Here is a 27724-nt window from a genome sequence, read left to right as displayed (position 1 = left end):
AAGTGTAACATATATCATATACATAAGGCTCCCATCTGACTTTGAGAACCTACTTCATATCTTCATCCTCTCTGCTCTTTTCCGGCTGAGAGCCTTTCGCGCTCTTGTTATGCATTGCAAACGAGTATAATATGATGCCCAGTATTGAGAGAAGGATGCCAAATTTGCTTTCAAAACCCACGATCTTCTCGCTTATAGCCCAGCCAAGTCCAACGATGATGCAAGTTTTTAGATGTCCAGTGACAGTACTGCTGACAGGGCCTGCATGGTCAATAATGAAAAAGAGAGAGAGGTTCACGATACAAGCGCAAGCTCCACTTATCACGAGTAGTATCCATTGCCGAGGGAGTACATCACCCCACACGGGGAATGTTTCTGTGCAAAGGCTTGCAATGAAGAGGAGCAATGTGCCGAAGGGAACCTGGTTATATAGTAATTGCATGCTATCCATCTGCAGCTTTTTGTGATACTGTGAAACCCAAAGGGTGTATACAGCGCTGATAGTAACACCAGTAAACGAAAAGGCCATACCCAGCGCCGAGGTAGTTTCGACCGCAGCGTTCTTGGATTTCGCTGAGGAGTCATAGTACGACACTATCCCGACGCCAATACAGGTGGGGAGGAGGGCGAGGCATGCCCTCACGGGGATTTTCGAGCCGTAGAAGCAAAAGTTAATGATGACGGTAAGAGGAGTTAGTAATATACGAACAACCTGGTAGAATAGTATCGAGGAATAGGCAAGCGACAGGTTTAGGAAGACAACGTTGGCACACATAATCAATGTGAGAGGGAGGACCGGGAGGACACTTGTTCGTACCGGGACGAATAGGCGCACTCCAGGACGAGAAGCAAAATATAGCAGCAAGGCCGTGATGAAGAAGTGGAAGGCAGCAAACCCCAACGGGCATCTCCCGAAGGAGGGGTCGGTGAAGATCAACTTGTTGACATAGACCTTTATATTATATGTTAGTCATTACCTGTTCTCGATGTCGTCGTGTTCGTTTCCAAGGAAAGGGGCTCATACAATCGCTGTGGTCGCCAAGACGTTCGCCGTTATCCACGCAACAAGAGACCAGTTTGAACCTTTGCTCGCCTCCAGCGAATTAGGAACCGGAGCTTCCTCGATATCTATTTCCTTCATCTTGAATCGGCAACGCGCCGTTCCACTGTCCACAAAGCCCGAAATAGTAAGATGTCACGAGGGAGATGGCATCGAGGGGCTTTCGGTTTTTGCAAAGGCGCTGATGTTGGACGAATTGTCGACGACGATCTGCAATGCTCTGAGCCCAGGTGTTTCTGGGCTGCTTGAAACCGGAGAGCGCCGCGTATGGAGATGTGCCTAGAGCTATCGTATAAGCCTTGATACTAGTCAGGACATGACTGGAATCAAACCAGCCAGATTAGAGTCGCGCAAGGCGATGGTGTGTATTCACCTCGAAGGCCTGGTCGTCAAAACAACGCGAATTAATCTTGGCAAGACAATCCAAAGCTCGTTGCTGGGGGAGACGAGATCTATGGTCGAACGAGCGGTATGTCACAGAGGTCGCGATGGGTGTTTTTCGTCCTTCCAAATAATAGTTGGAACAGTACCTGAATGTCCGCAGAATGGTGATGCAATCGACAAGATGTTGATTCATGAGGTTCTTGCACACAAAAATCGGCCAAGCCAACGACAGGAGGCCGGCGACTAAGGCTCTTGGCTTGCGGGCCGCGCGACGGTGAAATGAGCTTAGTGTCTTATCTCAAGGTTGGCTGGCTCGGGGATCCTTGAGAAGGACAAATATCCGAAAAAAAGAGGCCTTACCCAGTCGACAGTCTCGAGCCCAGATTTTGCTGACAGGGGGAGACCGAGATATTATTAGGACTTCCCTAAAGCTTCCTAGCCCTGATCTGGTGCGATGCAAGAAAAATATCAGTTGGGGCTGCGACTGGAGTACTTTCTGGATGTCCGCAGTACAGTAACTGCTGATTTCGAGATTCCTTTTCATGGGCTTAGAAGATGCAGAATCTCATGCTTGCTCTAGAAGCTCTTTTCACTTGTTTCTAGCCCATGGAAACTTAATGAGTGGTCAATATGATGTTTTCTCTCCCGGCCAATCGATATCGGTGATCTCGATACTCTCCTCCTCGAAAATGCAGAGCCGTAATACGTTTGCTGCTTCTTTTATTCACGATCACTCTGTCCTTTATGGATTTGGCTTCCCTCGCACCAGAACTGTACAGGAAAGAGCGACAAAGCAAAGACAATACCCCCGCCTCCGGGCAAAAATATGGATTACCAACTTCAAAGAAAACCGATCTTCAGGATCTTCAGCACAAGCAATAATAACGTCCGAAGTAGATCTGGTCGAACAATATGATTTAGGTAAGGATCTGCCTCCAGGAAAACAAGAGGGCCACAGCAGACGGATTCCTACTGACATGACCCCTCCAAACAAAAACAATGCCGGATGACATGCATATTAGAGAATTGCTGAGCCGATCGGAGGCGACAGGGAAGGGGAACTGCGAGAAGTTGGCCTGAGGCCTAGAGCTTATAGCTTCTATTTTCAAGCTCCTCTTACTTCTCCGATCACATGCATCCACATCTTAACTTTCAAATAGAAGTCAGGCAATTGTTTCCAATGGGGGAGGGGAACAAACAAGCACCCTGGCTGCTCCTATCGACTAAGTGGTTTCGACGACTTGGTTGCAATTTGCCCATTGAAATCATATATTGGGCGACGAAGACCTTAGTAAGAGATTACCGCACCAAGCTGAGAATGCTCCTAGGGGTCATTACAAGGGATCTAAGCTAGATGGCAAACAACAAGTGGTAGAATCTCAAAGGATGGGTAGCCAAACCCTCTACTCTCTAGTTTCCGGGAGGTCCTTTCTGTTGACGCCGATGCGTTGTTTTTCCAGAACCAGGAAGCGCTGTTGGAAGAAAAATTATATACAAGAGCAGGTGCATTATTCTTCAAAGAACCGGCGTATCATCCCGGAATCGAAAAAGGAGTTCCTACAACAAATTCTTCCCAGGCCTATATCTAGGGAAACCATGGTGACCAGATTTCGGACCGGTGAAAGTGGTCATATGCAAGAGTTTGGCGTCGTAGGTGGAGACAGGTGGAGACATTTTATGACAGTGCTGCTTGTATGTAGCATGAACGGCTCTGATCGACATGGAAATTAAGGATGAGAATAAAATAGGGGTAAACGATATGGTTCCCGGCGAGTAGGCCTTTTTTTCGATATTATCGCAATTTTTCATACGCTGACACCATCAAAGAGACATTCTGGATTGGTTGGGAACATGCTGGGGATACACAGCATGCATTTTGCGAATGGAAAACGGGCATTATTGGGAAGGTTGAGTACCTCTGAAGATGATGAACGCCCCCCACCTGATAACGAAATCGCCCTTCAGCCAGAGCACCAGAACGGGAGCCAGGCATCGTTAGAAGGCGATGAGAAAAAACCAAAAAGTTATACTATCTGACCCCTGCCCCACAGCTGCTTCGCAGGGATACTAAAGGCATTCCACTATGGTTCAATGGATGACTTCTAAGCAACAAATATGTTGATGATAACTGGCAGAAGCAAGCCGAGTTTTGAGGTATACATGGTGGAGCCAGCTGCGCCAAGGGAGGGAAGTGGATGCTGTTAGCAAGCGCTAGGAAACGTCACCCCTTTCCCCACCATCAATCGATAGATCTGTCTTAATCAAATTAAATCTTTAACTTGCCAGTGCTTGCCTGAGGCAAAACACGTCGATTCTGCAAGCACTGAATGGCAATTAATTCAATATGACGCCAGTCTGTCAAAAGATTGACATGGATACAAACGAGAAACATGAGCAGCTACTTCTGCAAGAACACAGGTCTGTGCAGCGGTCGGATCTAATGCTTACCCACATGCCTATTTTTACTGCTACTTCCTTCAGAAGCAGCTGTAGGTGGATAAGGATAACCAAAAATAGACAAGGGCGTACCATACCTATGGAACAATGTGAAAACCCAAACCGACCTCCGAGAGCTGGATATCAATGACTCTAATATGGTCCTTCACGAAACCGGAATATTCGTTGTTCCCTGGGGATTAAGTGTTAGAGGAGATGGAAGAAGAAAAAGTATCATCCGTTTCGATCTCCCTTTGGTGGGCTGCAGGTTGGATAGTTGGTTGTATATGAATAATCTAGAATGAAAATCAAGATTCTCTTCGTTGAAGTGATTGCGGCATAAGCAGCTGGACTTACGACTAAAAACAGGACGTGATTCGGACAGAACCAGACAAGTGCGTATATCTGGAAGAATCAAGGCCATATAACCCCGACTCCTCTTGGAAAGACGAGGAGACGGCGTTGGACACTAGACTGCAAAGATAGAAGAACCACGGATCGCATTGATAGCCCCAGTTAGACAATGTTTCTGATGATACAGATTTGTATCCCAGTTGGCACCAAGCAGCTCCATGGAGCTTGCGAGGAGATAGATTCCTGCTTTCGTGGACGTCGATGAATAAATACTGCTGGTAATAGACGACGAAGTTCGAGACAAGATCAGCGGGAACTAGACGGCTGACTAACCATCCCAGCCTCCAAACCCCAACCAGCTTTTCTTGAAAATGAACATTCATCTTCCAACACACAGCATTGGTTCCTGGCTGCCACATTCTCCAGATCTACCATCATGAACAAGACATGCAGGGTTATGATCCGATGTTCGGGTCTGGTTTCAATCGTCCACTTTCATTTTATATCCTGGGCGTGTAATATCACCCATTCTCCCCAGCGAAAGACATGTCTTTCAGGGTTTTCTCTTCTTCTAGACTTGCCTATACGTACAATCATTGATTGTATTGGATTTTTGGTATACGCAATGATCGGTATCTTCATGGTACTGAATTAACATATATATATATTGCGGAGCTTCCTATTTAATGCTCCCCTTCGGCTCTTCTCTCAGAACAATTGAGCTCTGTATATTTCCTTTTACAAAGATTTCCTTATTCATTTCTCTAGATCGGACTTTCACTCCAACAACTGACCGATCTCTACCACCACGCAGCAATGGAGCGTGTTATGTTGCTGTCGTTTCTTCTGTTTGGTGAGCTTCTTTTCCAAGGGCCTATGTGGATGAAGTGTTACTGCATACTAGTACTAAATGTTACATCCAGGGGCGATCACATCGACCTATGCAGATGGAAAAAATGACCACCATGTCTGTGTAGCCTGGTGTGCGTCTAAATTCGACCATTCTCTGGCTGAATGTATAATGCTTGCAGGGCATGGAAAAGGCCCTTGCTATGAGTGCGGTCCCTTGAAATCCTCTGACAGCTGGCGATTTCACAATGGCAAGTGTGTTGAAGCTCGTGATGACAAGCACGAAAAAAGCACCAAGTTTGCGCCAACGACTTTGAAAACATCGGTTGTGCGTTATCCTACTGAGGCATATCCTACGAAGGCGTACCCTACCAAATATCCCACAAAGCTGTACCCTACTGAGGAATATCCTACCGAGGTGAATCCTACCGAATGGTACCCTACCAAGCATCATACGAAGCCATATCCCACCGAGGTGAATCCCACCGATTGGTACCCTACCAAGCATTATGGGAAGCCATATCCCACTGAGGTGTATCCCACTGAGGAGTATCCCACTGAGGTGTATCCCACTGAGGTGTATCCCACTGAGGTGTATCCCACCGAGGTGAATCCCACCGATTGGTACCCTACCAAGCATCATACGAAGCCATATCCCACCGAGGTGAATCCCACCGATTGGTACCCTACCAAGCATTACGGGAAGCCATATCCCACTGAGTACCCCACCGAGGTGTATCCTACTGATGTGTATCCCACCGATTGGTACCCGACCGATGTGTACCCGACCGATGTGTACCCGACCGGGAAGTATCCCACTGATGTGTATCCCACTGAGGTGTATCCCACTGAGGTGTATCCGACTGAGGTGTATCCCACCGATTGGTACCCTACCAAGCAGTATGGGAAGCCATATCCCACTGAGGAGTATCCCACCGAGGTGTATCCTACTGAGGTGTATCCCACCGAAACTCATATCACCAAAACCAAGACCAGAACTAAAACTCGAACTCACACGCCTAGCACCTCAACTCGTGAGACTTCTGTTAGCCCTATCGCCACCACTACTACCACGAGCAAGCACCATACTACGACCAAGCACCAGACTACGACCAAGCACGAGACTACAACCAAGCACCAGACTACAACCAAGCACCACACCGCCACTGTCAGCCCAGTGACTACTACTACTACCACAACTAGGCATCATACTACGACCAAGCACCATACCACCACTGCCAAACCAGTGATGACCTATCATTAAACAACCACCGCTGCTGCTGTAGGCATGTGACTACCATCACTATCTGCGCAATTACCGTCACTCCTTAGCTGAAACATTACATTTGGTGTTATGTTGTTTTATTCAGCCCGGCTTAGAATGCAATGGCTCCATCGTTGTTTTTTACAAAAAAGTACTTTTCTAGGATAGTAGTGGGCGAAAAACTGGGCAGCCTTTTAAGTAATTTCTAGTATTAATCTTTCTACCACTACTATTAATATTGATTTGTTGCTCTTCCGAATTAGATTTTTCTCATCACTGGTGAACGCTTAATATTTTTATTTCATCTTTTTTCAATAAACTATAAGTTAGAGATGTAAATGTTTATCTCCAGTTACTCAAATTAAAATCCGGATATGACCCACTATCAATTTATATTCTGTAAACTAAGATTTTTTCGGGGGTGCACAACTTTGTAATCCATCCAGGAATAGTATTTTTTCTGTAGCTGCTGGGTTAGGAAATAATGAGAGGAAATATGACACTGGAAGTGGCAATCAACCATTCGGCTAGCTATACTGTTAGGTAAGATGTTATTTGTTCGACTTTGTCCATGGCTTCTACTTGCTATTAATTAGAAGAGCCTATGCGCCGACAGGCAAGAAAATATATGTCAGTGGTGATTGTGACGGATGGTACCTCATCCAGCCAAACAGCGTGTTGGAATTGGGGAGAGATGAGGAAGGATACCTACCACATCCCAATATATATATTTGTAAGATGAAGTAACTGATATATAATGCTCAATCTAATCAACTCTCCGCTCCGCCCGGCGACCCCAAACCTCCTCCATGGTAGATTTTCCCTTCGTCTCTGGAACCCACCAGGCCAAAAACGAACCCAACACCACCGCCAGGGCCGTGAAAACCCAATAAATTCTCCCTTTCCCTCCCATAGCCATGTTGAGTGGAGGGAAAAACTGCGCAACGATAAAAGTAGCGGTCCAGTTGGCACCTAGAGCCCAGCTTTGTGTGGCACCAACCGCTTCGGGCCCAACGAGCTCGGAGGCAAGTATAAATGGAACGGGCCCAAGGCCGACAGCAAAACTTGCTACGAATAGGAGCGTCGCAATAGCGGAGAGGATTTCGAAATTAAATGAGATGCCCAGTGCAAGGAGCATGGAGTTGACACCCATGCCAGTGATGCTGAGGAGGAGGCATGTTTTGCGGCCGAGTTTGTCCGCTAGTGGAGCGCAAAGGAGGGTAACTATGAGATTGAGAGCGGAGACTCCAACGGCGAGCAGCGGAGCTGCGGTTGGGAGGATGTCGGAGAGTATGGAAACACTGTACATGACTATACTGTTGATTCCGGTAAATTGCTGAGCGGCCATGACCGCGATGACAGCGACGATTGCAGGGCGGTACGTCGGGTTCATTATGACCCCTAGCATGGAGACTTGGGGACGCTTGGGAGGGAGATTCCCCGCTGGTGGTGTGAGAAGAGATTCTTCCTCTGCGATTCTTGCATCGGTTTGGCCCGGCGGAATTCTCCAGGCTTTTGCCTCTTGTTCAATATCTTTATTCTTTCCGCGGATCCGCTGGAGGATTAGCATGGCATGGGCTGCCCGTTGATGCTCAGCCAGCCAGATGGGACTCTCAGGAACAAAGAGCAGTCCAAGGACTTCCAGAGCACCAATGACACCAGCAACTGCAAGGATAATACGCCATAGGCTACCTTTACTTAGAAAGTACCCCAGAGATTGGGAGAGTAATATTCCGACATTGGTCATGACCTGTGTAAAGGCACCGAAGAACCCCCTTTGGGTTGCATGAACCACTTCCGCGATATATATAGGCCCGACAACAATTGCAGCGCCAGCCCCAATGCCTGAGACTAACCGGCCAGCGCTTATAGATTCAATGCCAGTGGCAAGGGTTTCGCCAATGGGACCCGTAATAAAGAATATCGTTGTCAAGCGGAGAGCAAGGAGCCGGCCGTATTTGGTTGCAAAGGGCCCCGCGACAAGGGCTCCCAGAAGGCCGCCGAGCGTATAACTTGAAGACACGATGCCGAATTGAAACTCATTCATTGGGATACATTGTGGCAGTTTCGAAATGGCTTCTTTTTCTGAGGCAATACTTTTCTTCAAACAGGTGATGACGTCTTTCGGAGCATTGAGCTCAGCCTTGAGATGGGAAAATACGAAGGTTTCCCGTTAATAAAACATGTTTGCTGGAAACGATCATACCACTCCAGGCTGTTCGGTAATTCTAGATCAATACATAGGAACAAATTTACTCACCAGATGATATCCAAATTGGAGAGGCCCCAATGTGGTTATGAATATGATGAATACCAGGTATGGCGTCACAAGCGATTTCGATTCCAACGACGTCGTGGGTGCCATCGCTGCGGCTGGGTCCTTTGATATCAGACAGGATGCAAAAGCTAGTCGGGCAATATTGGCTGCATGCGGTTGAATATTTATTTTCCTGATCTCAGCAGCCAGAGGCAGAGACAGAATGTTGTTGGCAACCCAAAGTGGTTTCGCAGCAGACTCATCCTTGGCGGTTGGTGGAAGCAAGTTATATAGTTGGAGCTAGAACCCAACTGACGCCAAATCCACGGTTAGCTTGGTAGCAGCTAAATTTAACAGCATTCGAGAATCAGGGTCGGCCTCATCACAGGCGGAAACATTCAGGCGACCAGAAACTCTTGACGATTTGCAGGTCTCGTGCGAGATTCCATGCGATGTTATCATTTAACCTAGCTGGAACTACACGATTCACAGCCCAATGCCCGGTTTCTGTATAGCTATTACCTGCACTTTTGAGTATTGATATATTTATCAGTACAATATATCCTTGCTTTATTTTGAGTGTATGCTTGAACAAAGTCTAATCTTTTAGTTGTCTATATCTTCTTTGCATTTTTAAAAGATTATAGTATAGGTAACTCTATAGATGTGCGAGTTATTATATTTTTACAGCTCCTGCTGCCGATACATATGGAATGAGATATTAATATTTGATGCTGAATGGCTAAATGGTGCTTGGAAGCAGCATCACGAACTCATTGCTAATGCATCTATCCAAGTTCTAGCGAGTTGAGATAATGTGAGTTTTACCTCCCAGGGAGGGATTTGCTGTAGATATGCAATAGAAGCAAAGGATATTATCTTTAAGTATGTCCAATCCAGAAGATCTATTTGGTAGAGATAAGAATTGCCATTTAGGTGGACATCAATCAGGTAAGGCAGACCAGACCGCTTCGTAAATTGAAAATCTCCCCTAGTTCCTATCAACGAGTGTGGAGCTCGACGATGTCATAGAAGGAATACTTCCTAAGGCATCAATGAAGAAAAACAGAAAATAATCCATCATTACTGGACCTTTTTTTTTTTTTTTTTTTCCCAACTCAATGAAGTATGCAAAGGGATTTCGCAACACTTTCTTCGCTTCAAAAGTTTTGATTAGTCTATTGGACCTCCTTTTTTTAGAAGGAAGAAAGAACAATGGGACAAACATATCGATAGATCTACAGCAGCAGAGTCAGATGAACAATTTCATTATCTAAATGGGTCACCGACACCAATCACTCAGAATATAGTGCCATCACTTTTAACAACGATTGGACTCGATTTGGTCGTCGGGCGACGCTGTGCTGCTATTTCACGGCCGGATTTCCAAGTCCCCGCCTCAAGGAGTTGTGCCATAGTCAGGCGGACGCCGTCTAGACGCGATAATATCATGGAGTATAGCTTATCAATCAGCACCAGGGTCATAGCTCGCCATTCGACAATAACATCATCATCCGCCTCAAACTGAGGCAGTTCGCTCCCAGATGCCCTTAATCCTCTGTCAAGCGCTTCTTTCTTGAGAGTCAGGACACCAAAGTCAACAAACAAGCCACCATTGCGGTATTCAGCCAGGGCAGTGAGTGACTCGGCGTTGGTCCATTGTAGACCGAGAACTCGCTGGAATGGGACCATTAGCGAATAAGTGAGCCACTGGGTAAGTTTGTGAAATGGTTGAATGCATTCTGAGCGATGGCCATCATGAGAGCCGCTTTGTTTCTGCAGAATGCCTAATGGCCATGCATCACCGATAGGGTGTCCGTTAACCGTGGTGCGGTCTTTGGGCCAGACAGGGATCAGGAGATTTTGAAGAATGTCCCAAAAAGCTAGAATGTCAAGTTCTGAAGACTTTCCAGCAGATTTAACCATAAAGTCTATATTTACGCTTAACACGGTTTCCTTTTAGCAAATTATAGTGATGCGTGGAATGTGCATACCAACAAGATTGCCTGGGCGGCCTTGATCCCCAAAAATGTCAGGATTGGAGAGGAGCGATTTCCCTAATCCTCTGAGCAAGGCTGCACGAGAGTCAACTCCAAGCATTGGGTTGCTCTGCGAGACTTGAAAACCTTCTGCTAATGCCTCGGTACTCAGCTGCTCTAATCCCCTACCTGCCAGTAAAGTTAGCACCTCAACCCACTCAATAAGATCAGCGGTGACGTACCATCAACCAAGGGCGTCCTTCCGGCTTTCTCAGCAGCAAAAGCCAGTGCCTTGAACATATACAATGACGCAACTGCAAGGCCTTCGCTCCGTTCGTACACTCGATCCGTCCCTGGCTCGATATACCGCCACTGGTCACCGGCACCAGCATCCAAGAGCACAGAAACAAAGAATAGATCGATGAGGCGTCGCGTTACTTCGAGGTCATCACATTTCTCATTCTTCCAATCCTGTATAATATTCTCGATACGTGGCACGTTGCCAACATCAAAGTGTTGCCAGCGGCCATGTGGCGGAATTGTAGCGAATTTGTCTGGGCCAAAATCCCGCTGGCAGAGATAGTCAGCTAAGCCTTCGCCCACACGTCAGCTTAAAAAAGGGACTGGCGAGTTCTGGACATACATTGATAATAGAGCTCACGAAATCTGCAACAGCATCCATTCGATCCTCGTGTAGGTCGAAATGGTTCAACCTCCCGGCTCGAGCGGCATCCCCTACGGTTATCGCGCGCTCCCGGATGGCACGCAGAGATAACAGATACTTAACCTCTGGATCCATCTGAGCTATACGGGTTATGTGAAAGTGTCGATAGGGATCGTTTGGGATCGATCGAACAACCGCGGCGGGGCTCCCGAGGGGTACTTTGGAAGATCACATGATGACGCAGCCCTAAATCAAATAATCCAGATCTCATTGACCATCCCCCCATTAAACTCCCATTCAACTTCAAATTGAAGGAGATTTCGGCAATTTCGTACCGAATTCCATGTACCATGTCGTTTCCTGATTTCGGATGGTCATGTTATGATATTTTCAGAAAGTTATTGGCCTTTTTCATGTTATCATGGCCGAAAGACAAACCGCGTCTTTTGTATTGCGCTGCACGGGTTTGGACAACCCACTCATTTTGTATCTTAAGCTTGATATATTGGCATGAGAATATTTGGTATACCTAGGAAGACAACGCAGGTACATAAGCCGTACAATATATTCTCCAGCCGAATATGGAGCACCTCACAAGGAAGAGGTAGCGCCGAACGCTGATAATATATCTTTTTCAGGATGCTAATCAAGCCAGAGCCCGGCTCTCTTCTTCCGTGATATTTTCGTTTCTCTGATCTCCATCCGCGGATTGGGGTACAACAGCATTATCCTGCCTCAATAATCTAATTGTGAATTCCACCGTGAATTGCCCAGTCGGGATACGAAGAAATGGTCCTGAACTGTTGCGCCTCTGCTCAAAAACCCAGCGGACCGCAAGGACACATCGCATCAGGAATAAAGCCAGATGGGTGAGTCTAGATTTTCAACCGTTGTCAGTACGAGTCGCCGCAGGGGATATCGGATGGATGGATATTCACCCTAATCCCAATGCAAAGCTTAGCCCAATACCGGCCAAAAGTTGGATCCATTTGGTGGTACCATCGCACTCAGGTTCACACCAGGGAGAATTTTCAACTAGGCCAGTGACGCTCCAGCCAAAAGAGTAGAAAATAACAATGGGGTCGATAACCAGGTTGAGAACGAGTGGCATTGCTTTCCGGCGAACATACAGGCAGACTAAATTTAGGAAGCTGATCAAAGCCGTGGCCATTCCCTAAAGATAAATCGGTCAACAAAGGTAGGTATTTCCAAGTCACGCCTTGTTTCTCAGAAATCTGTTTCGAGAGGTGCAATGTAATTACCAGTAACATCAACCAGGCACAACTCTCTCTAGTTATCGAGTTCAAATTGGAGCCATGCCAGATCTGATATATTATCATAACGGCAAACACAAAAGCGAAGGTTGAGACTGAGAGACCGATAGAAAGCCATGTTAAGGCAACAGTTGTACGATGGAAGATTGCTGCAGCTGGGTTGCGCGACAATGTAACGTAAGTTTGTTCGTTTACATCAGGAGGGCCAGCATCGGAATTGCTGAGAAGGGGGGTATTTTCGGTGTCGTGGTCCATCGTGAATTCAAGCAGTTAAAATCAATTTGGGCTGAGTATTGAAGATCCGGAGCCTTTTTCGGTACCACCGGTATCCAAATCAATTAATTGATTAAGGATTTACAGGATGGAAATGCGGAATCTGAAGTGATCTTCTTCAAGGAGCGGACGTTGATGGCTACATAAACTCCTCTGATCCCTAAGTTGACAGGTATGCTAGTCCCTTTTCTAAAGTATTACTATTATTAGTGAATCCCGTATTATAATTCTTCCTAGAAGTTGGAGTCATAGCTCAACACCAACTGTCATTTCTGACCCCTAGGAGATTTAGGGTTAGTTTCGAAGCTTGATGCCTGGAGCTCGGCTATCAAACTTCCAGAAGGAGGGTCAAAATTATTGGTGCTATGGCATGTTCTCCGTCCTGTTCAGGTTATGGCACTTCATTATCATTAGAATATGAAAGTATCTCATCTTAAAATAAACTCAAAGCCCGTCAACAGATCGCTCTGCAATATGTGTCCGAACGGTTCGCTATCATAGTAGGAAGCGTGTCGAGAATTTGGCCCACTCGGGGCTGTCTCCATTAAATAGGCTGAAACCGCTGACAGAATTCTCAACCAGCCAGCTAAAATCCGGAAGTGTCCAAATCCTGCTTTTGGGCAAAGTGTAACCATTTTTGGGGAGAAATAGCGACAAGAATCAACCATCGTCGATGAACCAACAAGCCTCTGCTGGTTAAAAATGGAGTCCACCAAGGCGAATTCCAAGGTTGCCCAAGAAACAAGCACCAATTGCGGGTGGGGAGGACTGACGTAAGCCCTCCTAGCTCCGCTAACTAGTTAGCCCCAAGGATTAGATACAAAAGAGTTGATATTATCAACTGCTTCAGTCTAATTATGACTATTGCTCCCTATTCTCTAAGAAGAAGAAAATAAACAAAGAAAGAAAAAGAAAACAAGCCAATCTCATCCCTTTTTATAAAAGAAAACAATAACTAGTAAATAAAAGTGAGCTTCATTATAAAAGGAATAATCCTTCCTTGGCTCGTACACTGCCCAGACCGGTCACATGACCCATCCCGAATTTCCGAGTCGGAGGCTCAAGATCTCAACTTAGACGACGTCAATCAGATACACACAAGAACACCGACTTTCGAGGCGGAAGTAATCCCTTCGAGCTCCACCCCATTTCTGTTGACTATCGCCGATTAACATCTTACTACTGGGTGCCTACGTAGTAGGAAGCATCTTGAATCTCTCCGCAAGATGAGACCCCGCTAAACATTAGCCTCCCGCCGCCCCCACGGGTCTCTCGGAGACACGGTCAGAAGATTTGATAATTGATTATCGCCGGCAAATAATCCACAATGGGGCTCAGTAATCCGCCGCACTCCGCCGGCGGAGGCTCGTTGTCTGATGCAGCGTCCGCGAGATCCACCCAGATTTCCAGACCATCAGCCAGTGCTTTGAATAATAATAACGGCAATCCCACGCTGGGCACGAAGAGGAGCGTGCAGGCAGCCTTTAATGGTGATTCATTTTGTTTCCTTCATTCTTTATTTTGGTCTGCTTGAATGCTCCGGAAATCCCTTCTTTGGCTTGCACTCAAATCACCTACCGTTTGCCTCAACTCCGTGTTGATTCGCTTATCTCCGTTTGCTTGCTTGCGCAATTTTTTTCTGTTCAACGCCCTCGGTCTTCGACTACCGCTTAATTCCCTTCTCAGCCTTGAAGTTAAATTTTGGTTCTGTGCTTTTCACAGAAGAACCCAGCTCCTTGCAAAATTTCTTCTTGATACCATATTATATCTTCCCATATTTAGTCTTTCCTTCTTGCATAGCAAAAAACCTCACATCTTGTATAAGTGTTTTGTCTCCCGCATGTTATTCCATCTGCAGCTTATTTTTCAACTGTTCTGCCAATCTCCTTCCTTCCCAAAATGTCAAAGCGCAGATTTCGCGATATGAACTCTTTGAGAGCCAGCGTTTTGCGAGGTAACTTAACCTATTCCTATTTCCTCTCATCTTGGCTTTGACATCGAGGTCGTTTCGATTTTCAGTTTTAATATGTGTTCTTGTGCTGTCAGTGCTTGTTAGCTTACCTAGGCTTCTTTGACCCACTATTTCCAGTTAAATTCCTTGCTAGTTCTGTTCTATTCTAAATGTCGAGAGCTCACCTGCCGTACCCCCATGCATGGGCAGTTGATGCAGCTTCCGTTGAATACCTTTTTCCTTGGTTGCTGTTTAAATTGATGCTTACTAGACTCACATGTGTAGATACGCTGGAACCAAGAAAATCTCCTGGGATTGGCTACACTAGCAAAGTTCACATCCGAGAGAAATATCATATCGTTGGGTTCATCAGCAGTGGCACCTATGGACGAGTTTATAAGGCAATCGGCAGAAATAGTCAGAAGCGGGAGTTTGCGATTAAAAAGTTTGTATAGGCAGTCCACAACTCCTGTTTGTTTTCCGAGGCTGAGATCCATAGATTCAAACCCGACAAGGAAGGAGAAATCGTTCAATATACAGGCCTATCTCAGTCAGCGATTCGAGAAATCGCACTATGCTCTGAGTTATCACATGCAAATGTTGTTCATCTGGAGGAAATAATCCTCGAGGACAAGTGTATCTTCATGGTCTTTGAATATACGGAACACGATCTCCTGCAAATTATCCACCACCACACACAAGCTCAACGACATCCTATACCCGCTCCCATGATAAAATCGATATTATTCCAACTTCTGAACGGCCTACTGTATCTCCATAGTAATTGGGTTTTGCACCGAGATCTCAAACCTGCAAATATTCTAGTTACATCTACTGGTGCGGTTCGAATCGGCGACCTCGGCCTCGCACGTCTCTTCTACAAACCTCTTAACTCTCTTTTCTCCGGCGATAAAGTTGTCGTGACAATTTGGTACCGAGCCCCTGAGTTGTTACTTGGAAGCCGACATTATACGCCTGCTATCGACCTCTGGGCTGTGGGTTGTATATTTGCGGAATTGCTTTCTCTCCGCCCCATATTTAAAGGGGAAGAAGCCAAGATGGACAGCAAGAAAACGGTGCCATTCCAGCGGAACCAAATGCTTAAGATCATTGAAATTTTGGGAGTACCAAAAAAGGAAACTTGGCCTGGTCTTACCGCCATGCCAGAATACGCGCAGTTTCAGACTCTAGTCTTAGCTCGAGGCGGAAGCCACGTGAACAAACCATCCAATTTGGAAGCCTGGTATCATGCATGTGCAAATGCCGCAGGATACCCATCATCGCCGTCTGGGTCTCCTGGAAGGGAAGGATTTGATCTTCTTTCCCGCCTTCTAGAATATGATCCCGAAAAGCGCCTAACCGCCGAAGAGGCGCTAAAACACCCATATTTCTCAATCGGTTCTCCGGTAACCGCAAATTGCTTTGAAGGATTTGAAGGAAAATATCCGAACCGGCGAGTTAGCCAGGAAGACAACGATATTCGGACAAGCAGTTTGCCGGGTACGAAAAAGAGTGGGCTCCCAGATGATACCCTAACTTCCAGAGCGGCAAAGCGACATAAAGAAGGATAAATGAATGGAGAACCATACTAGAAACTGGGATTCACATTAGGCGTTGGGACATTATATGGTCGGGCGTAGCTGGTGGTACATGCTTTCGTTGCTCTATTTTGATACCATAGCCGATGGATTGCTTCGTTTTGGTCCTTTTCATACTCGTTTAGTGACGTTATTTTCCCTATGTACACTTTTGGTAGTTTAATAGACAACAATTGTAATAGACAACAATTGTCAAGGAGGGGCTCTTTTATTTCTTAACCTTAGAGCCGTTGTGAGGTGGCTTTTGTCATTTATAACCCAGCGAACTGGACTGGAGCACAACAGATGACTTTAGGATTGCATGTACTGTATATACGTTGTGCTTGCATTACGGCCAGCATCCCAAGGTAAGATCATCACAAGAACTATGAAGATAAATTTCGAATTGAATATCACATGATCCCAGGGATATGGCTCCAGATCCAAACTCCACAGATTTTCCAAGCCTCTCAAGGGTGATTTGATATAAGCCGTTTCCTCGCCCCTGTTGTGTTACTAATGATGGCAGCAACATAATATTCATCATCGCCATCGTAAATCCTGGTAAGTTTGCTTGCCAGGAAACTTCCCAACAATGCCATTCATTGAAGCAGCTCACAAGGCCGCTTTTTGCCGATTCTTTTCTCCCGGTCCCGTTCTAGGTTGACGCCAATCGAGGAAGTGAATGTTTATTTTTCCACAGGATAGCATGGTATGTCGGACTCGAAGAAGTATTGCAATGCGAGGAACGGGGTTTTCCAGTGGCGGATATTTTGTTTACGCCACTCTCTCCACATGGACAAGCAGAGATGGTGCGGGATTATCCCATTGTGATGGGTCGGACTCTCGATATCTCTCTCCTGGCTGCACAGCATGCGACAACAAGCCTGAATACATAGGCACATCTCAGATGCCCTCTCCAGTACATACCAATAACCAACCACAGACTATATTAGATATGAGGGGTGAAAATATATTTTGACCCCAAGCTCACTCGCTTAAGCAAGTTCTACATAGTAGGCTTTGGGTGACGTTGCAGGAAACCGCCACAAAGGCTGAGAAAGTTGTTGGTTTTCTCCAGAAATAGAGAGGCGAATAATGAGCCTTGGGTATAGCCATTTTACGAAACTGAAGAAGTGTTATTCTTTCATGAACATCTGCTAACTGTACACTCTGAGAAAGCCTTCACAGAACAAAAATCCTTCTTTTTGTCAGCGGTTGTTTTCAGTTTGCGCTTGAATATCAAGCTTGAAGCTTAAAATCTCGTTTCCACGGAACCTGTTCTCAGTAAAGAACACCCGCCAGGAACCCGAAACTCTCCAACCAAAAAAATCCTCATCATACTTCAACAATCAACAAGCGTCGAGTTCACTTTCCTCCTCCTTCTCACGAACCGGGCCCTCACAGGCCGCCAACTCCCCAAAACCAAACAATCCGCCTTGTCCGTGTCGGGAAGATAACCCACAGATACGGGAGTTATTACATCGTCCACCATATCTTCGAAAGCACGAGTACCAAATAAGGAGGGGAAAAGCGCCATAACGAAGAACAACCATGCCTTTTTTCTACTCAAAGCGTATCGGGGGTAAACATGTCTCCACCGGCGTCACCGTCGACCGCCACGGCGTGCACAGGTCACCATGGATATTCAGAATCGGCCGCTGCATGTGCTTCAAGTGAACGCCCGTCGCGGGGTATTTTATTTGATACTGGGTTACAGGATGAGGACTCCTTTCTGAGATGCCATTGTTCCAGATATAGGTGGTAAAGGAATGGGGTTTTTCGAGAGATTCCGCATGTCTTGCCTTCTAGGGAGGAAGGGGGAAAGAGATAACTGGGAATTCTGATATGGTTGCTGCATAATGATGACGATACCCTTATTGGGATGGACGAACTTGCTTTTTTTTTTTTCCTTATATGGAGCGGTTTTCTTACACCCGGTCCTTGTGGGGGCGCAAAATAGTTAGGTCAGTTGTTGGGATGCGAAGGAGCTTTATGGCGGTCATGACACGTTCTGTTTGTGCTTTGCTTCTCTCGCTTCTTGTTCTTCCCTTCATGGTTTTCTATAGTCTACAGCTTCTAGATGGCTATGGTACCCACGAATTACATTCGTTTACTCCGCGAATTTAACTCGTTCATGCTGGTTTTGCATTTGCGGGAAGGCAAATAGCGTTTCGTTATCTTCGTGCAACCGTCATGTTATTAAAAAACCTCTCTTGTTGTGCAGCCCTTTGGTGGGACTGCTGCATTCTCTCTTGCTTAGAGTTATCTAGGTTTCTAGAGTATAAGTTAAGGCGGAGGCGTTGGAATCACACACCCCTACTACTGCCATCCAAGAATAATATATTGCTGAGCAAATTCGACCTGGAGAGATACGGTCATAGAATATCCCGAGGAGAGAGTAGCTAAGCTAACTGTAAAATATGAACGAGAAAAGAAAAGAAAAGAAAAGAAAAGAAAAGAAAAGACAAAAGATCAAAGACAGCCCCAGCCGACATCAGAATTAAATCCATAAATTTCAAAGTCAGAAAACCAACGCCGCCGGAGCATATAAAAGGAGGTCCGTAAATTGTGCCTATTGTGTCCGTTATTCATTTGCAATACACTTGCTCCATCCAGGAGATAGAAAATACAACTAGAAATAGCCGGGTAACTGTTCCATCAATGGAATCAATAACCTATACGGTATATGTTAGATATTCGCAATGCCTAAGTCCAGAGTTTAGCTAACTCACCACTCTGCTCTCTCCTATTTGCACCGCCACTGCCATTTTCACCGTCTCCGTCATTGCGCGATCCAGATGCTGAAGCCGCACCCCCCGCCTCTCTAATCGCCTGATCATCTCCCCTCAGCTTTTCAAAATACGCTTTAATGTCCTCAGCCCCAACGGCCTGACCACTCTCTGCGAATGGCTTTAAGAAAGCCTTCACCTTGTCCTTCAAGTGGTTATACACCATAACTCCTTCAATCGCACGTACACGGTCCATGTTGCTGAGTGCCGCCTCCCCGAGGTCCAGAAGACTTCCCGTGTGATGGCTACCATCGCCGTTGGCGTCATCCCCAGTCTGGGAGAGTGGAGGCTCGTAGGTTTCCTCTTCCTCACGAAGTTGAGGGTGTGGGATCAAGTTGGGGAAACAAGAAGGGCAATGGCAGAGGTAGTCGCGGAAATCTTCTTTGAGGAAGAGTGAGAAGGTGCCTGCGGGGGCATTCGCTGGGAGTGACTTGTGCTTGGGCTCAGGCTTTGAAGGTTCGGTAAACTTCTCTTCTGGGCCTGAGGTGGGCGTTGTTGAAGGCTCCTCCTTCTGCCTTTTTGTATTGGGCATGTCGTCTGAAATTTCTTCAAGTTCACGCTTCTTGGAATTTGTTGAGGACGTATCATCGCCAGCATCCCCCGCTGTTTCCGGCGTGATATTTCCGTTTGGCGCATTCTGCAGAGGAACACCCTGCTTGTAAACTGGAGGTAAAAAGCCAGGCGTCCCAGCATATACCTTTATCCAAGGATTTGCATCTACACATTTGTAGCAAATGAAGGTCTCAAAATCGTCCTCATCGGGAAACCCTGGAGGTAAGGGTGGCTCATCCTCTGCATCCTCGTTGGCAGGCGCAAGCACCGTAGTTTCATTATTTCCATTCTGTTGCTGCTCCTGCTGGTGATATTCTTTGTCCTTTGGTTCCATCTGAGAGCCTTTCTTCGCAGCGGCTGCCCAATTACGTGGAAGACCTAGGAGGCACTCGGGATGATACCAATCTTCACCACAACCTCCGTTTTCAACAGTTCCTAGGCCAAGGCACTGGAACATCGTTCCTTTCTCCTGGTGCGGGTCATACAATTCTCCGCATCCACAGAATAGGCTGCGAAAGTTGTTGTTGTACTTGTTACCCGGCGCAGGCTGCTCTGAATGGGTGCCTTTGGTTCCTCTGTTGGTCATTCGCAGGTTACAGGGTGAGGCGGATGAGAACCGTGTCGTTCCACAATCGCATACAAAATTACGCTTACTGAATAGCTCAACGAGCGTATGTTCGCCATGGCAAGAGATTGAGCATGAATAGCAAACGCCCGCGGCCTGGTATGGTAATTCAAGGTCTGAAGGTGGGGGGTTGCATGTCAAACAAGAGAAGAGACTTTGACGGAGCGCACCCAAAGGCTGTGTGCAAGAGTCAAAAGACTAAAAGGACATATTAGCTGGATTGAGTGTGAAACGATGGAATTTCTGGGCTGCTTGCATATGGGAGAGCTTCTCGCGCATCGGCCTCGAGTCTTAGCTGGCTATTAATAAAGCTGGAGGAAACGGAGTGTTAGAGACGAGCAATTGTTCTCACCATCGAAGAAGCAATGAACGGCGGTATACCTCAAAAGAGGCTTTCAGGAGGTTATCCACTTACTCTGACGCTGTTTGCGAGTCATTGGAGACCAAGCTCTCCCTCCGCTGCCTTTTGGGCTCTTCCATCTGGGTTGCGGTCTCGTTTGTTGCAGGGTGGGAATCGAGCACATCCATGGTCTATACAACTACAGCAGTTAGAGTTGACAGAGGGGTATTGCCATGGATAAGACAAAAGGATGATATTATTGGCCTATCAAATCAATAAGATGGAACGGATCGAACCCCGAGGTCGAACTTCCAAGATTGTTGGTGGTTGCACGCGATTCCATTAAAGTGTTTGCTTTGTTTGCATGGCGCGCCTCGCTCGGAACCTTTCCTATTTAGGCCTTAATTGAAACGCGTCCGAAACGCGTCGCTTTTTCGTTCTTGCACGCGATTTCCACCACGTTGTTCCCGTCCTCTTTGAGCTCCCATCTTCAACAACAAGAACGCCATTTGTTCCGGGAACATTCCATGTTTCATCTCAGATACGCAATACATTTTTAGATATATACAGGAGTTCCTGAGGCCACATAGAGTCGGATTCTAGTCATGAGGTGAGCAGATTACTCTCCTTGGGAAGATTTTGCGGCACCCGAAATTGCCATTAACAGCTTGTACAGTTCTCCTTTACATCCAAGCAGCTCAGCTGCGAATCGCGGCTTGGGGAACCTTACTAGACGGAAGAGATCGCGTGAGCCAGACGATGACAACTCTTCAGCACCCCCTCCCTCCAGTCGTAAGTGGGAGAAGCTTGATTTCTCCAGTGTCAAAATACGCACAGCTAACAAAGAAGATAGCGCCACCTTCCTCGCCCCCAATTCTGCCTCTTGATGATGCTATTGAAAATGACTTGGATGAAGAGGCAGAGTATATCGGCGATGTAGATGATATTGATGAGATGGCGGAGGATGAGGATGGGATTGATCTTTTTGCGGACACTTTTGAGCGGGATTACAGGCCACGCGACCCTGAGGCATATGAAGGAGACGATATCGACGACACTGGGGACTACGAAGAACTGGATCTGGCCACTAGACGCCAACTTGAAGCGAGATTAAATAGGCGTGATCGAGAGCTCGCTCGACGACGTCGCGTACCCCCAGCATTTTTACAGGACGATGATGACGATGGAAATATCGATCTCACTAGACAGCCTCGTAGGCGACGACATCACTACGATGAGGAAGTTGATGAAATGGACATGGACATTATGGACGAAGAAATGACACTCGAAGCTTTGGCCGAGATTAAAGCGGCCAACGTCACAGAATGGGTTACTCAGCCTTCTGCCCATAGGTCTATTTATCGCGAATTTAAGGCTTTCTTAACCGAATTTACGGATAAGGATGGTACTTCCGTTTATGGAACTCGTATTCGAAACCTTGGAGAAATCAATGCAGAGTCCCTAGAGGTTTCGTACGCCCATTTATGTGACTCTAAAGCAATTTTAGCCTACTTCCTCGCTCATGCTCCTGCGGAGGTTTTAAAAATTTTTGACCAAGCCGCGATGGAAGTGACTCTGCTTCATTATCCAGACTATCACCGGATTCATAACGACATCCATGTTCGTATCACCAACCTCCCGTTTAGGTATACACTTCGGCAACTTCGTCAAAGTCACCTCAACTGTCTTGTCGGTGTCAGTGGAGTTGTCACCAGGAGAACTGGTGTCTTCCCCCAACTGAAGTATGTCATGTTCAACTGCACAAAATGTGGTGTTACTTTGGGACCTTTTCAGCAGGAGTCAAACGCGGAAGTCAAAATTTCCTTCTGTCAAAACTGCCAGGGCCGGGGTCCTTTCACACTAAACTCTGAGAAAACTGAATACCGCAACTACCAAAAGTTAACCCTGCAGGAATCCCCCGGGACGGTCCCAGCGGGTCGGCTACCACGACACAGGGAGGTTATTCTACTCGCTGACCTTATTGACTCTGCGAAACCAGGAGATGAAGTCGAAATTATCGGCATTTATCGCAATCACTATGATGGGCAGTTGAACAACAAAAATGGCTTCCCGGTGTTTGCAACAATTTTGGAGGCTAATCATCTCGTCAAATCACACGACCAACTCGCGGGTTTCCATCTCACTGAGGAGGACGAGCGGCAAATCCGAGCGTTGTCTAGAGACCCGCAGATCGTGGATAGGCTTATAGCATCTATGGCGCCAAGTATTTATGGTCATGAAGACGTTAAAACCGCTATAGCGCTTTCTCTCTTCGGCGGTGTGAGCAAGGAGGCGCAAGGCAAAATGTCCATCCGTGGCGATATTAACGTACTTCTCCTTGGTGATCCTGGCACGGCCAAATCTCAAGTATTGAAGTACGTTGAAAAGACTGCACACAGAGCTGTTTTTGCAACGGGTCAGGGTGCCAGCGCTGTGGGTCTCACAGCCAGCGTGCGTCGCGACCCCTCGACTAGCGAATGGACACTCGAGGGTGGAGCATTGGTGTTGGCTGATCGAGGTACATGTCTGATCGACGAATTTGATAAGATGAATGACCAAGACCGCACGTCCATCCACGAGGCTATGGAGCAACAGACAATTTCGATATCTAAGGCCGGTATTGTCACGACACTCCAGGCTCGTTGCGCTATTGTCGCTGCTGCCAACCCCATTGGAGGCAGATATAATGGAACCATTCCATTCTCCCATAACGTCGAGTTGACAGAGCCTATTCTTTCGCGTTTTGACATCCTTTGTGTGGTTCGAGACACGGTGAATCCAGATGAAGACGCGCGATTGGCAAAATTCGTTGTCGACTCACATTCTAGAGCCAACCGTCCCAGACCTCACACCGACGAGTTCGGAAACCGTGTTCCACAGCAAGTATCTGATGAAGATCAAGACGAAGAAATGGACGGAACTCAAGCAGGAGCTTCAGCCGCCGGAGCTGTAGAGCAGATACCACAAGAGCTTCTCCGGAAATATATTTTATATGCGAAAGAGCGATGCCGACCGAAATTGTACCAAATTGACCAGGACAAAGTTGCACGTCTCTTCGCAGATATGAGAAGAGAAAGCTTAGCTACGGGGGCATATCCAATCACGGTAGGTTTGCTCTCTGCTTTTATTGTCTCTATGCGTGGTTTCCCACCAACGCCTGCCACACTCTCTGACTGTTGAATTTTGATACTAATGATACTGTAAATAGGTACGCCATCTCGAGGCCATAATGCGGATTGCGGAAGCATTCTGCAAAATGCGGTTATCGGATTATTGCAGCGCCCAAGACATCGATCGCGCCATTGCCGTGACGGTCGACTCATTCATCAGCAGCCAGAAAGTCAGCTGCAAAAAGGCTCTTTCGAGAGCATTTGCTAAGTACGTTTTTCTTTTTTGGTTTGTTGTGACATATCTTTGCTCCTTGCCTGTTCTAATCTCTTTCTTCTCCAGATACACTCTTGCCAGGCCGACCACCCAGAGAGGGCGGGGAGGAGCAGGTGGTGCAAGTTCATCGGGATTAGGCTCAAATAATAGAGCGGGAAGGCGTGGTCGCTGAAGCTGAACAGTGGGGATCTTTGGGACGTGAGATGAAACATCTTGTAGGACTCTTTTAATGGTTCGTCCTTTTTATTATTATGCCAGATCATGGATTTCTATTCTCGGGACAGCAGATACGTGAATATATGTTATACCTTGTTTAATTGCTGGTGTTAACTGGCTATGGATAGACATTCACAATAAGTAGCCTATGTAGTTAGCTTATTGATGACCGTTTCCTTTTCTTGCAAGTATTGAGAATGCTGCGAGTGTAATCATTGGGCTGCCTACTCGTTACTCAAGGCTATCTATCTGTCCCTTTACATCGCTTTTGGCAGTTATGCACTACTGCGTATCGCATCTCAACTACTCATGACAACGAGATACGCACTCAATCTTGGTCACTCATCAGTGTTGATCTGGGTTCCAATTGCAATCTCCTTTTCTTTTGTATAATCAACCATCCCGCCTCAATGGATATTTCGTCACTCCAGGTTCCTTCGTACAAAGGGGATGGATGCCCAGGTCAGCATGAAGGCATGTAGTAGAAAAAAAAGTCTTCATAATGTCATCCTCCGTATTCCTCGGTTGTTCGTTCCATCCAGGAATCTGTTCGGCCCGTTAGTTATTCCATGGCCACCTCGATCGAAATCCTGGACTTCAGCGACCTAGTACATAGTCCCACGACACATTAGAAGTTGAATGCAGTTCCAAGGTACAAAATATTAAATGCAAATGATAACATGCCTGAATCGGAACCTACAGGAGGAGTTCTGATCTTTCTTGGGCTTCAGACCTGCCGATTCTCACCTCCGTCTCCACCCCCACTTGGTGATCGAGCTAAAAACCAACCGAAGGGGAAAATATGTGGTCTACTTCCAATCCTTGCTGCTGCTAGAGGAAGAATGACGCCTGCTGGCTGGTTTTGACACCGTCTAAGAAATCCAAGCGGATCGCTGCTTTGCAATCCATTGACATGGCTTTTTCTTCCACAATTCTTTCAAGATTCCGCATCTCCAGAGCGCTCCTCCTGCAGGAGGCGTTATTTGCCACCAAACTTTTCCTAACAGCTTCAATCCTGCATGTCTCTTGCATCCTATGGAGTGCTTTCTAGCACATAATCTTCCTTAGTCGAGCATCTGACCATTGCGCATACAAGTTTTATCGCTATTCAATTTGTCAATATTGTTGTATTGTTCATATATGATAGGTGCCTCTATATATTATTTTATATATATTCCGATAATCATGGCAATATCAGATACGGACGCTCCCATTCCTCACGGCAACTCGACAACCGTGGAATCGGACATCGCACGGCATCCCGAGAGGAAAAAACTGGAATGCCATTGGAACGAGCGGAACGAAAAGACCCCCGCCATCAATTCTGAGGCCCGTAAAACTCCCGCCGCTACAGAAACCACTACTGGCATATCTGTTCCTCGCGGACAACAACCGGCACAGGCCGAGCTGCTGTCAGAGCGTGACATCGAACGCTTGGGCAGGGAGCGTCCAAGTGCATTTAAAAATGCTTGGACTGAGATCGCGTTTGTGTTTTCGATTTCCATGTCTCAAGTCCTTGCGGTAAGATACTCCTCTTTTCTTTCATTTCTTTCCATATCCATATTACTTTAAGCATTTGGATTGTTCAGTGTGAACGTATAGTGGCGTGCGGGCACCATTTGTGCTGAAGTCCTACTAAACACCTATTCCTATCTATTAGGAATACTTCATCTCCGGTTTCAATGTAGTGCTGCCATCTCTAGTCGAGGAGTTGAACATTGCCGAATCCTCCGCTGTCTGGCCTGCAAGTGCATTTTCACTCGTGGTAGCCGCAACGTTGCTGATTTTTGGGCGAATTTCTGATATGATTGGCGGCTACCCGGTATACGTTTTTGGCATGGCATGGCTATTTGTCTGGTCTGTCGTTGCCGGGTTCTCGCGGAACCGATTGATGTTGATCTTTTGCCGGATGCTGCAAGGAATCGGCCCAGCTGCTTATCTTCCTTCGAGTATGATGCTGCTTGCAAAAGTATACAGACCAGGCCCGAGGAAAAATATGGTATTTAGCATTTACGGGACCTGTGCGGTTGTTGGGTTTTTTATTGGGATCTTTTGCTCCGGGGTCTCAGCGCAGTTTTTTTCTTGGGGATGGTATTTTTGGATCGGTGCGATTCTCGCAGCTATCACGACGGTTTCTTCGTTTTTGGCCATCCCGTCCGATATGGCGGAGACTCGGAAGCAAGGTGTCAAGATGGATTATATGGGTGCGGCGCTTATCGTTCCGGGGTTGGTATTGACTGTTTTTGCAATTACGGATAGCGCGCATGCCCCTGACGGGTGGAGGACCCCATATGTGTACGTTTGTCTCATCATCGGTGGTATTCTTCTCGGGCTTGCTGTGTATGTCGAGGGGTGGGTTGCCAAGTCGCCGTTGTTACCATTCGATATATTCGATGCGCCCTACATGAAGCCATTGGTTGCCTCACTCCTCTTTTTCTACGGATGCTTAGGTGTTTTCCTCCTTTACGGAACTCTATAGTACGTGCATACAACCATCTTCCCCCATCATTTTACGTTGCGCTACCATTAACCACGTTCATCCACCAGTATGGTAAATATCATGGGAGCAACTCCTATGCAGGTTGTGGCCTGGTGTGTCCCCATGGTTGTCGGGGGATTTGTTTTCCCCATCCTCTGCGCCCTATTCCTCCACCTCATCTCGGGGACAGTCTTGCTTATCATTTCCGGCATCGGATGGGTTGGAACCGGCGTTCTGTTTGCCGTCATGCCTGAGGGAGCGTCGTACTGGGCATTCGCCTTCCCATCCATGATCGGCGCCACGCTGGGCATCGACATCACCTTCAACATCACGAATATCTTCATAACAACAAGCCAGCCAGCCAAGCGGCAAGGGCTGGCTGGTGCGGTGATCAATTCGGTGCTGCACCTGAGTATTGCCTTTCTTCTTGGGTTTGCGGATGTAGCGCATGTAAACACCGCGCACCTGGGGAAATTAGGGAGTTACAGGGTTGTGTTTTGGTTTCAGGTTGGATGCGCGATTGTTTCGTTGTTGATTATGATTCTTTTCGTGCGGGTCAATGCTGCGAAGAGCGAGATGACCGCGGACGAACGACAGCAATTGATGGAGATGGAACAGTCGGATCCTCAAGGTTCTTCGGCAAACCGGGAAAATAGATCTACGAGTGGATTGCATATAAAAATGGGCTAATTTTTTATAGAATCTCTTTGTTGGATTTGGATCGTTTTTGTCTTTTCATGCCGTATTACAAAATTAAAAGAAAAATCACCGGCTGTATTGGTTGCGAGGCTGCCCTGGGTTCACTGATCTGTTAAAAGAAGTTCTGGGCTGCCTTCATGTCACTCTCGAGTGTGCGCCAGATCAACCAATAGTCATGGCGGACCCCAAAATTCTGCTATCTATGTGGTCGTTCCAGGGATATAAAATTCTTCGATCCCTCAAAAGACTTCATTACTCTGCGGTTGCTATGCCCAGCGCTACCGTTTAAATAAAGTGGAACAGAACACTAACGAA

At 46.7% G+C, this 27724-nt stretch overlaps 10 protein-coding genes across 10 annotated transcripts; 5 read left to right on the top strand and 5 right to left on the bottom strand.

Annotated features, from left to right (window-relative positions):
• Positions 1–49: 49 nt before the first annotated feature.
• On the bottom strand, positions 50–1637 carry HCBG_05144 (uncharacterized protein; the record flags this gene model as incomplete). The annotated part of the gene is made up of 3 exons (XM_045432193.1): positions 50–952; positions 1200–1380; positions 1591–1637. The coding sequence occupies 3 exons, from the start codon at positions 1635–1637 to the stop codon at positions 50–52; spliced, it is 1131 nt and encodes a 376-aa protein (XP_045287405.1).
• Positions 1638–2443: 806 nt separating this feature from the next.
• Positions 2444–4366, top strand: HCBG_05143 (uncharacterized protein; the record flags this gene model as incomplete). The annotated part of the gene is made up of 6 exons (XM_045432192.1): positions 2444–2514; positions 2905–3136; positions 3272–3467; positions 3799–3933; positions 3962–4137; positions 4250–4366. 6 exons carry the CDS (start codon positions 2444–2446, stop codon positions 4364–4366), a joined length of 927 nt encoding a protein of 308 aa, XP_045287404.1.
• A 684-nt stretch (positions 4367–5050) lies between these two features.
• Positions 5051–6347, top strand: HCBG_05142 (zinc finger protein; the record flags this gene model as incomplete). Its single annotated transcript, XM_045432191.1, has 2 exons — positions 5051–5087; positions 5158–6347. 2 exons carry the CDS (start codon positions 5051–5053, stop codon positions 6345–6347), a joined length of 1227 nt encoding a protein of 408 aa, XP_045287403.1.
• A 363-nt stretch (positions 6348–6710) lies between these two features.
• HCBG_05141 (glucose transporter) lies at positions 6711–8793 on the bottom strand (the record flags this gene model as incomplete). The annotated part of the gene is made up of 3 exons (XM_045432190.1): positions 6711–6949; positions 7060–8490; positions 8608–8793. 2 exons carry the CDS (start codon positions 8710–8712, stop codon positions 7114–7116), a joined length of 1482 nt encoding a protein of 493 aa, XP_045287402.1.
• Positions 8794–9757: 964 nt separating this feature from the next.
• HCBG_05140 (DUF1688 domain-containing protein) lies at positions 9758–11416 on the bottom strand (the record flags this gene model as incomplete). The annotated part of the gene is made up of 4 exons (XM_045432189.1): positions 9758–10535; positions 10599–10772; positions 10826–11153; positions 11227–11416. The coding sequence occupies 4 exons, from the start codon at positions 11380–11382 to the stop codon at positions 9904–9906; spliced, it is 1290 nt and encodes a 429-aa protein (XP_045287401.1).
• Positions 11417–11893: 477 nt separating this feature from the next.
• HCBG_05139 (uncharacterized protein) lies at positions 11894–12776 on the bottom strand (the record flags this gene model as incomplete). The annotated part of the gene is made up of 3 exons (XM_045432188.1): positions 11894–12122; positions 12186–12421; positions 12510–12776. 3 exons carry the CDS (start codon positions 12774–12776, stop codon positions 11894–11896), a joined length of 732 nt encoding a protein of 243 aa, XP_045287400.1.
• Positions 12777–14693: 1917 nt separating this feature from the next.
• On the top strand, positions 14694–16316 carry HCBG_05138 (meiotic mRNA stability protein kinase UME5; the record flags this gene model as incomplete). Its single annotated transcript, XM_045432187.1, has 3 exons — positions 14694–14748; positions 15031–15190; positions 15245–16316. 3 exons carry the CDS (start codon positions 14694–14696, stop codon positions 16314–16316), a joined length of 1287 nt encoding a protein of 428 aa, XP_045287399.1.
• A 2472-nt stretch (positions 16317–18788) lies between these two features.
• HCBG_05137 (zinc finger protein) lies at positions 18789–20908 on the bottom strand (the record flags this gene model as incomplete). Its single annotated transcript, XM_045432186.1, has 4 exons — positions 18789–19000; positions 19058–20489; positions 20548–20602; positions 20707–20908. The coding sequence occupies 4 exons, from the start codon at positions 20817–20819 to the stop codon at positions 18993–18995; spliced, it is 1608 nt and encodes a 535-aa protein (XP_045287398.1).
• Positions 20909–21236: 328 nt separating this feature from the next.
• HCBG_05136 (DNA replication licensing factor mcm2) lies at positions 21237–24417 on the top strand (the record flags this gene model as incomplete). The annotated part of the gene is made up of 5 exons (XM_045432185.1): positions 21237–21241; positions 21308–21423; positions 21485–23736; positions 23840–24009; positions 24082–24417. The coding sequence occupies 5 exons, from the start codon at positions 21237–21239 to the stop codon at positions 24185–24187; spliced, it is 2649 nt and encodes an 882-aa protein (XP_045287397.1).
• Positions 24418–24887: 470 nt separating this feature from the next.
• HCBG_05135 (drug resistance protein) lies at positions 24888–27502 on the top strand (the record flags this gene model as incomplete). Its single annotated transcript, XM_045432184.1, has 3 exons — positions 24888–25752; positions 25892–26709; positions 26779–27502. 3 exons carry the CDS (start codon positions 25417–25419, stop codon positions 27398–27400), a joined length of 1776 nt encoding a protein of 591 aa, XP_045287396.1.
• Positions 27503–27724: the final 222 nt, after the last annotated feature.

The sequence above is a fragment of the Histoplasma capsulatum genome (assembly GCF_000150115.1).
Source record: "Histoplasma capsulatum G186AR genomic scaffold supercont2.6, whole genome shotgun sequence".
NCBI classification, from domain to species: domain Eukaryota; kingdom Fungi; phylum Ascomycota; class Eurotiomycetes; order Onygenales; family Ajellomycetaceae; genus Histoplasma; species Histoplasma capsulatum.
The sequence above is the reverse complement of the archived record's forward strand: the minus strand, read 5'-3'. Positions and strand labels throughout refer to the sequence as shown.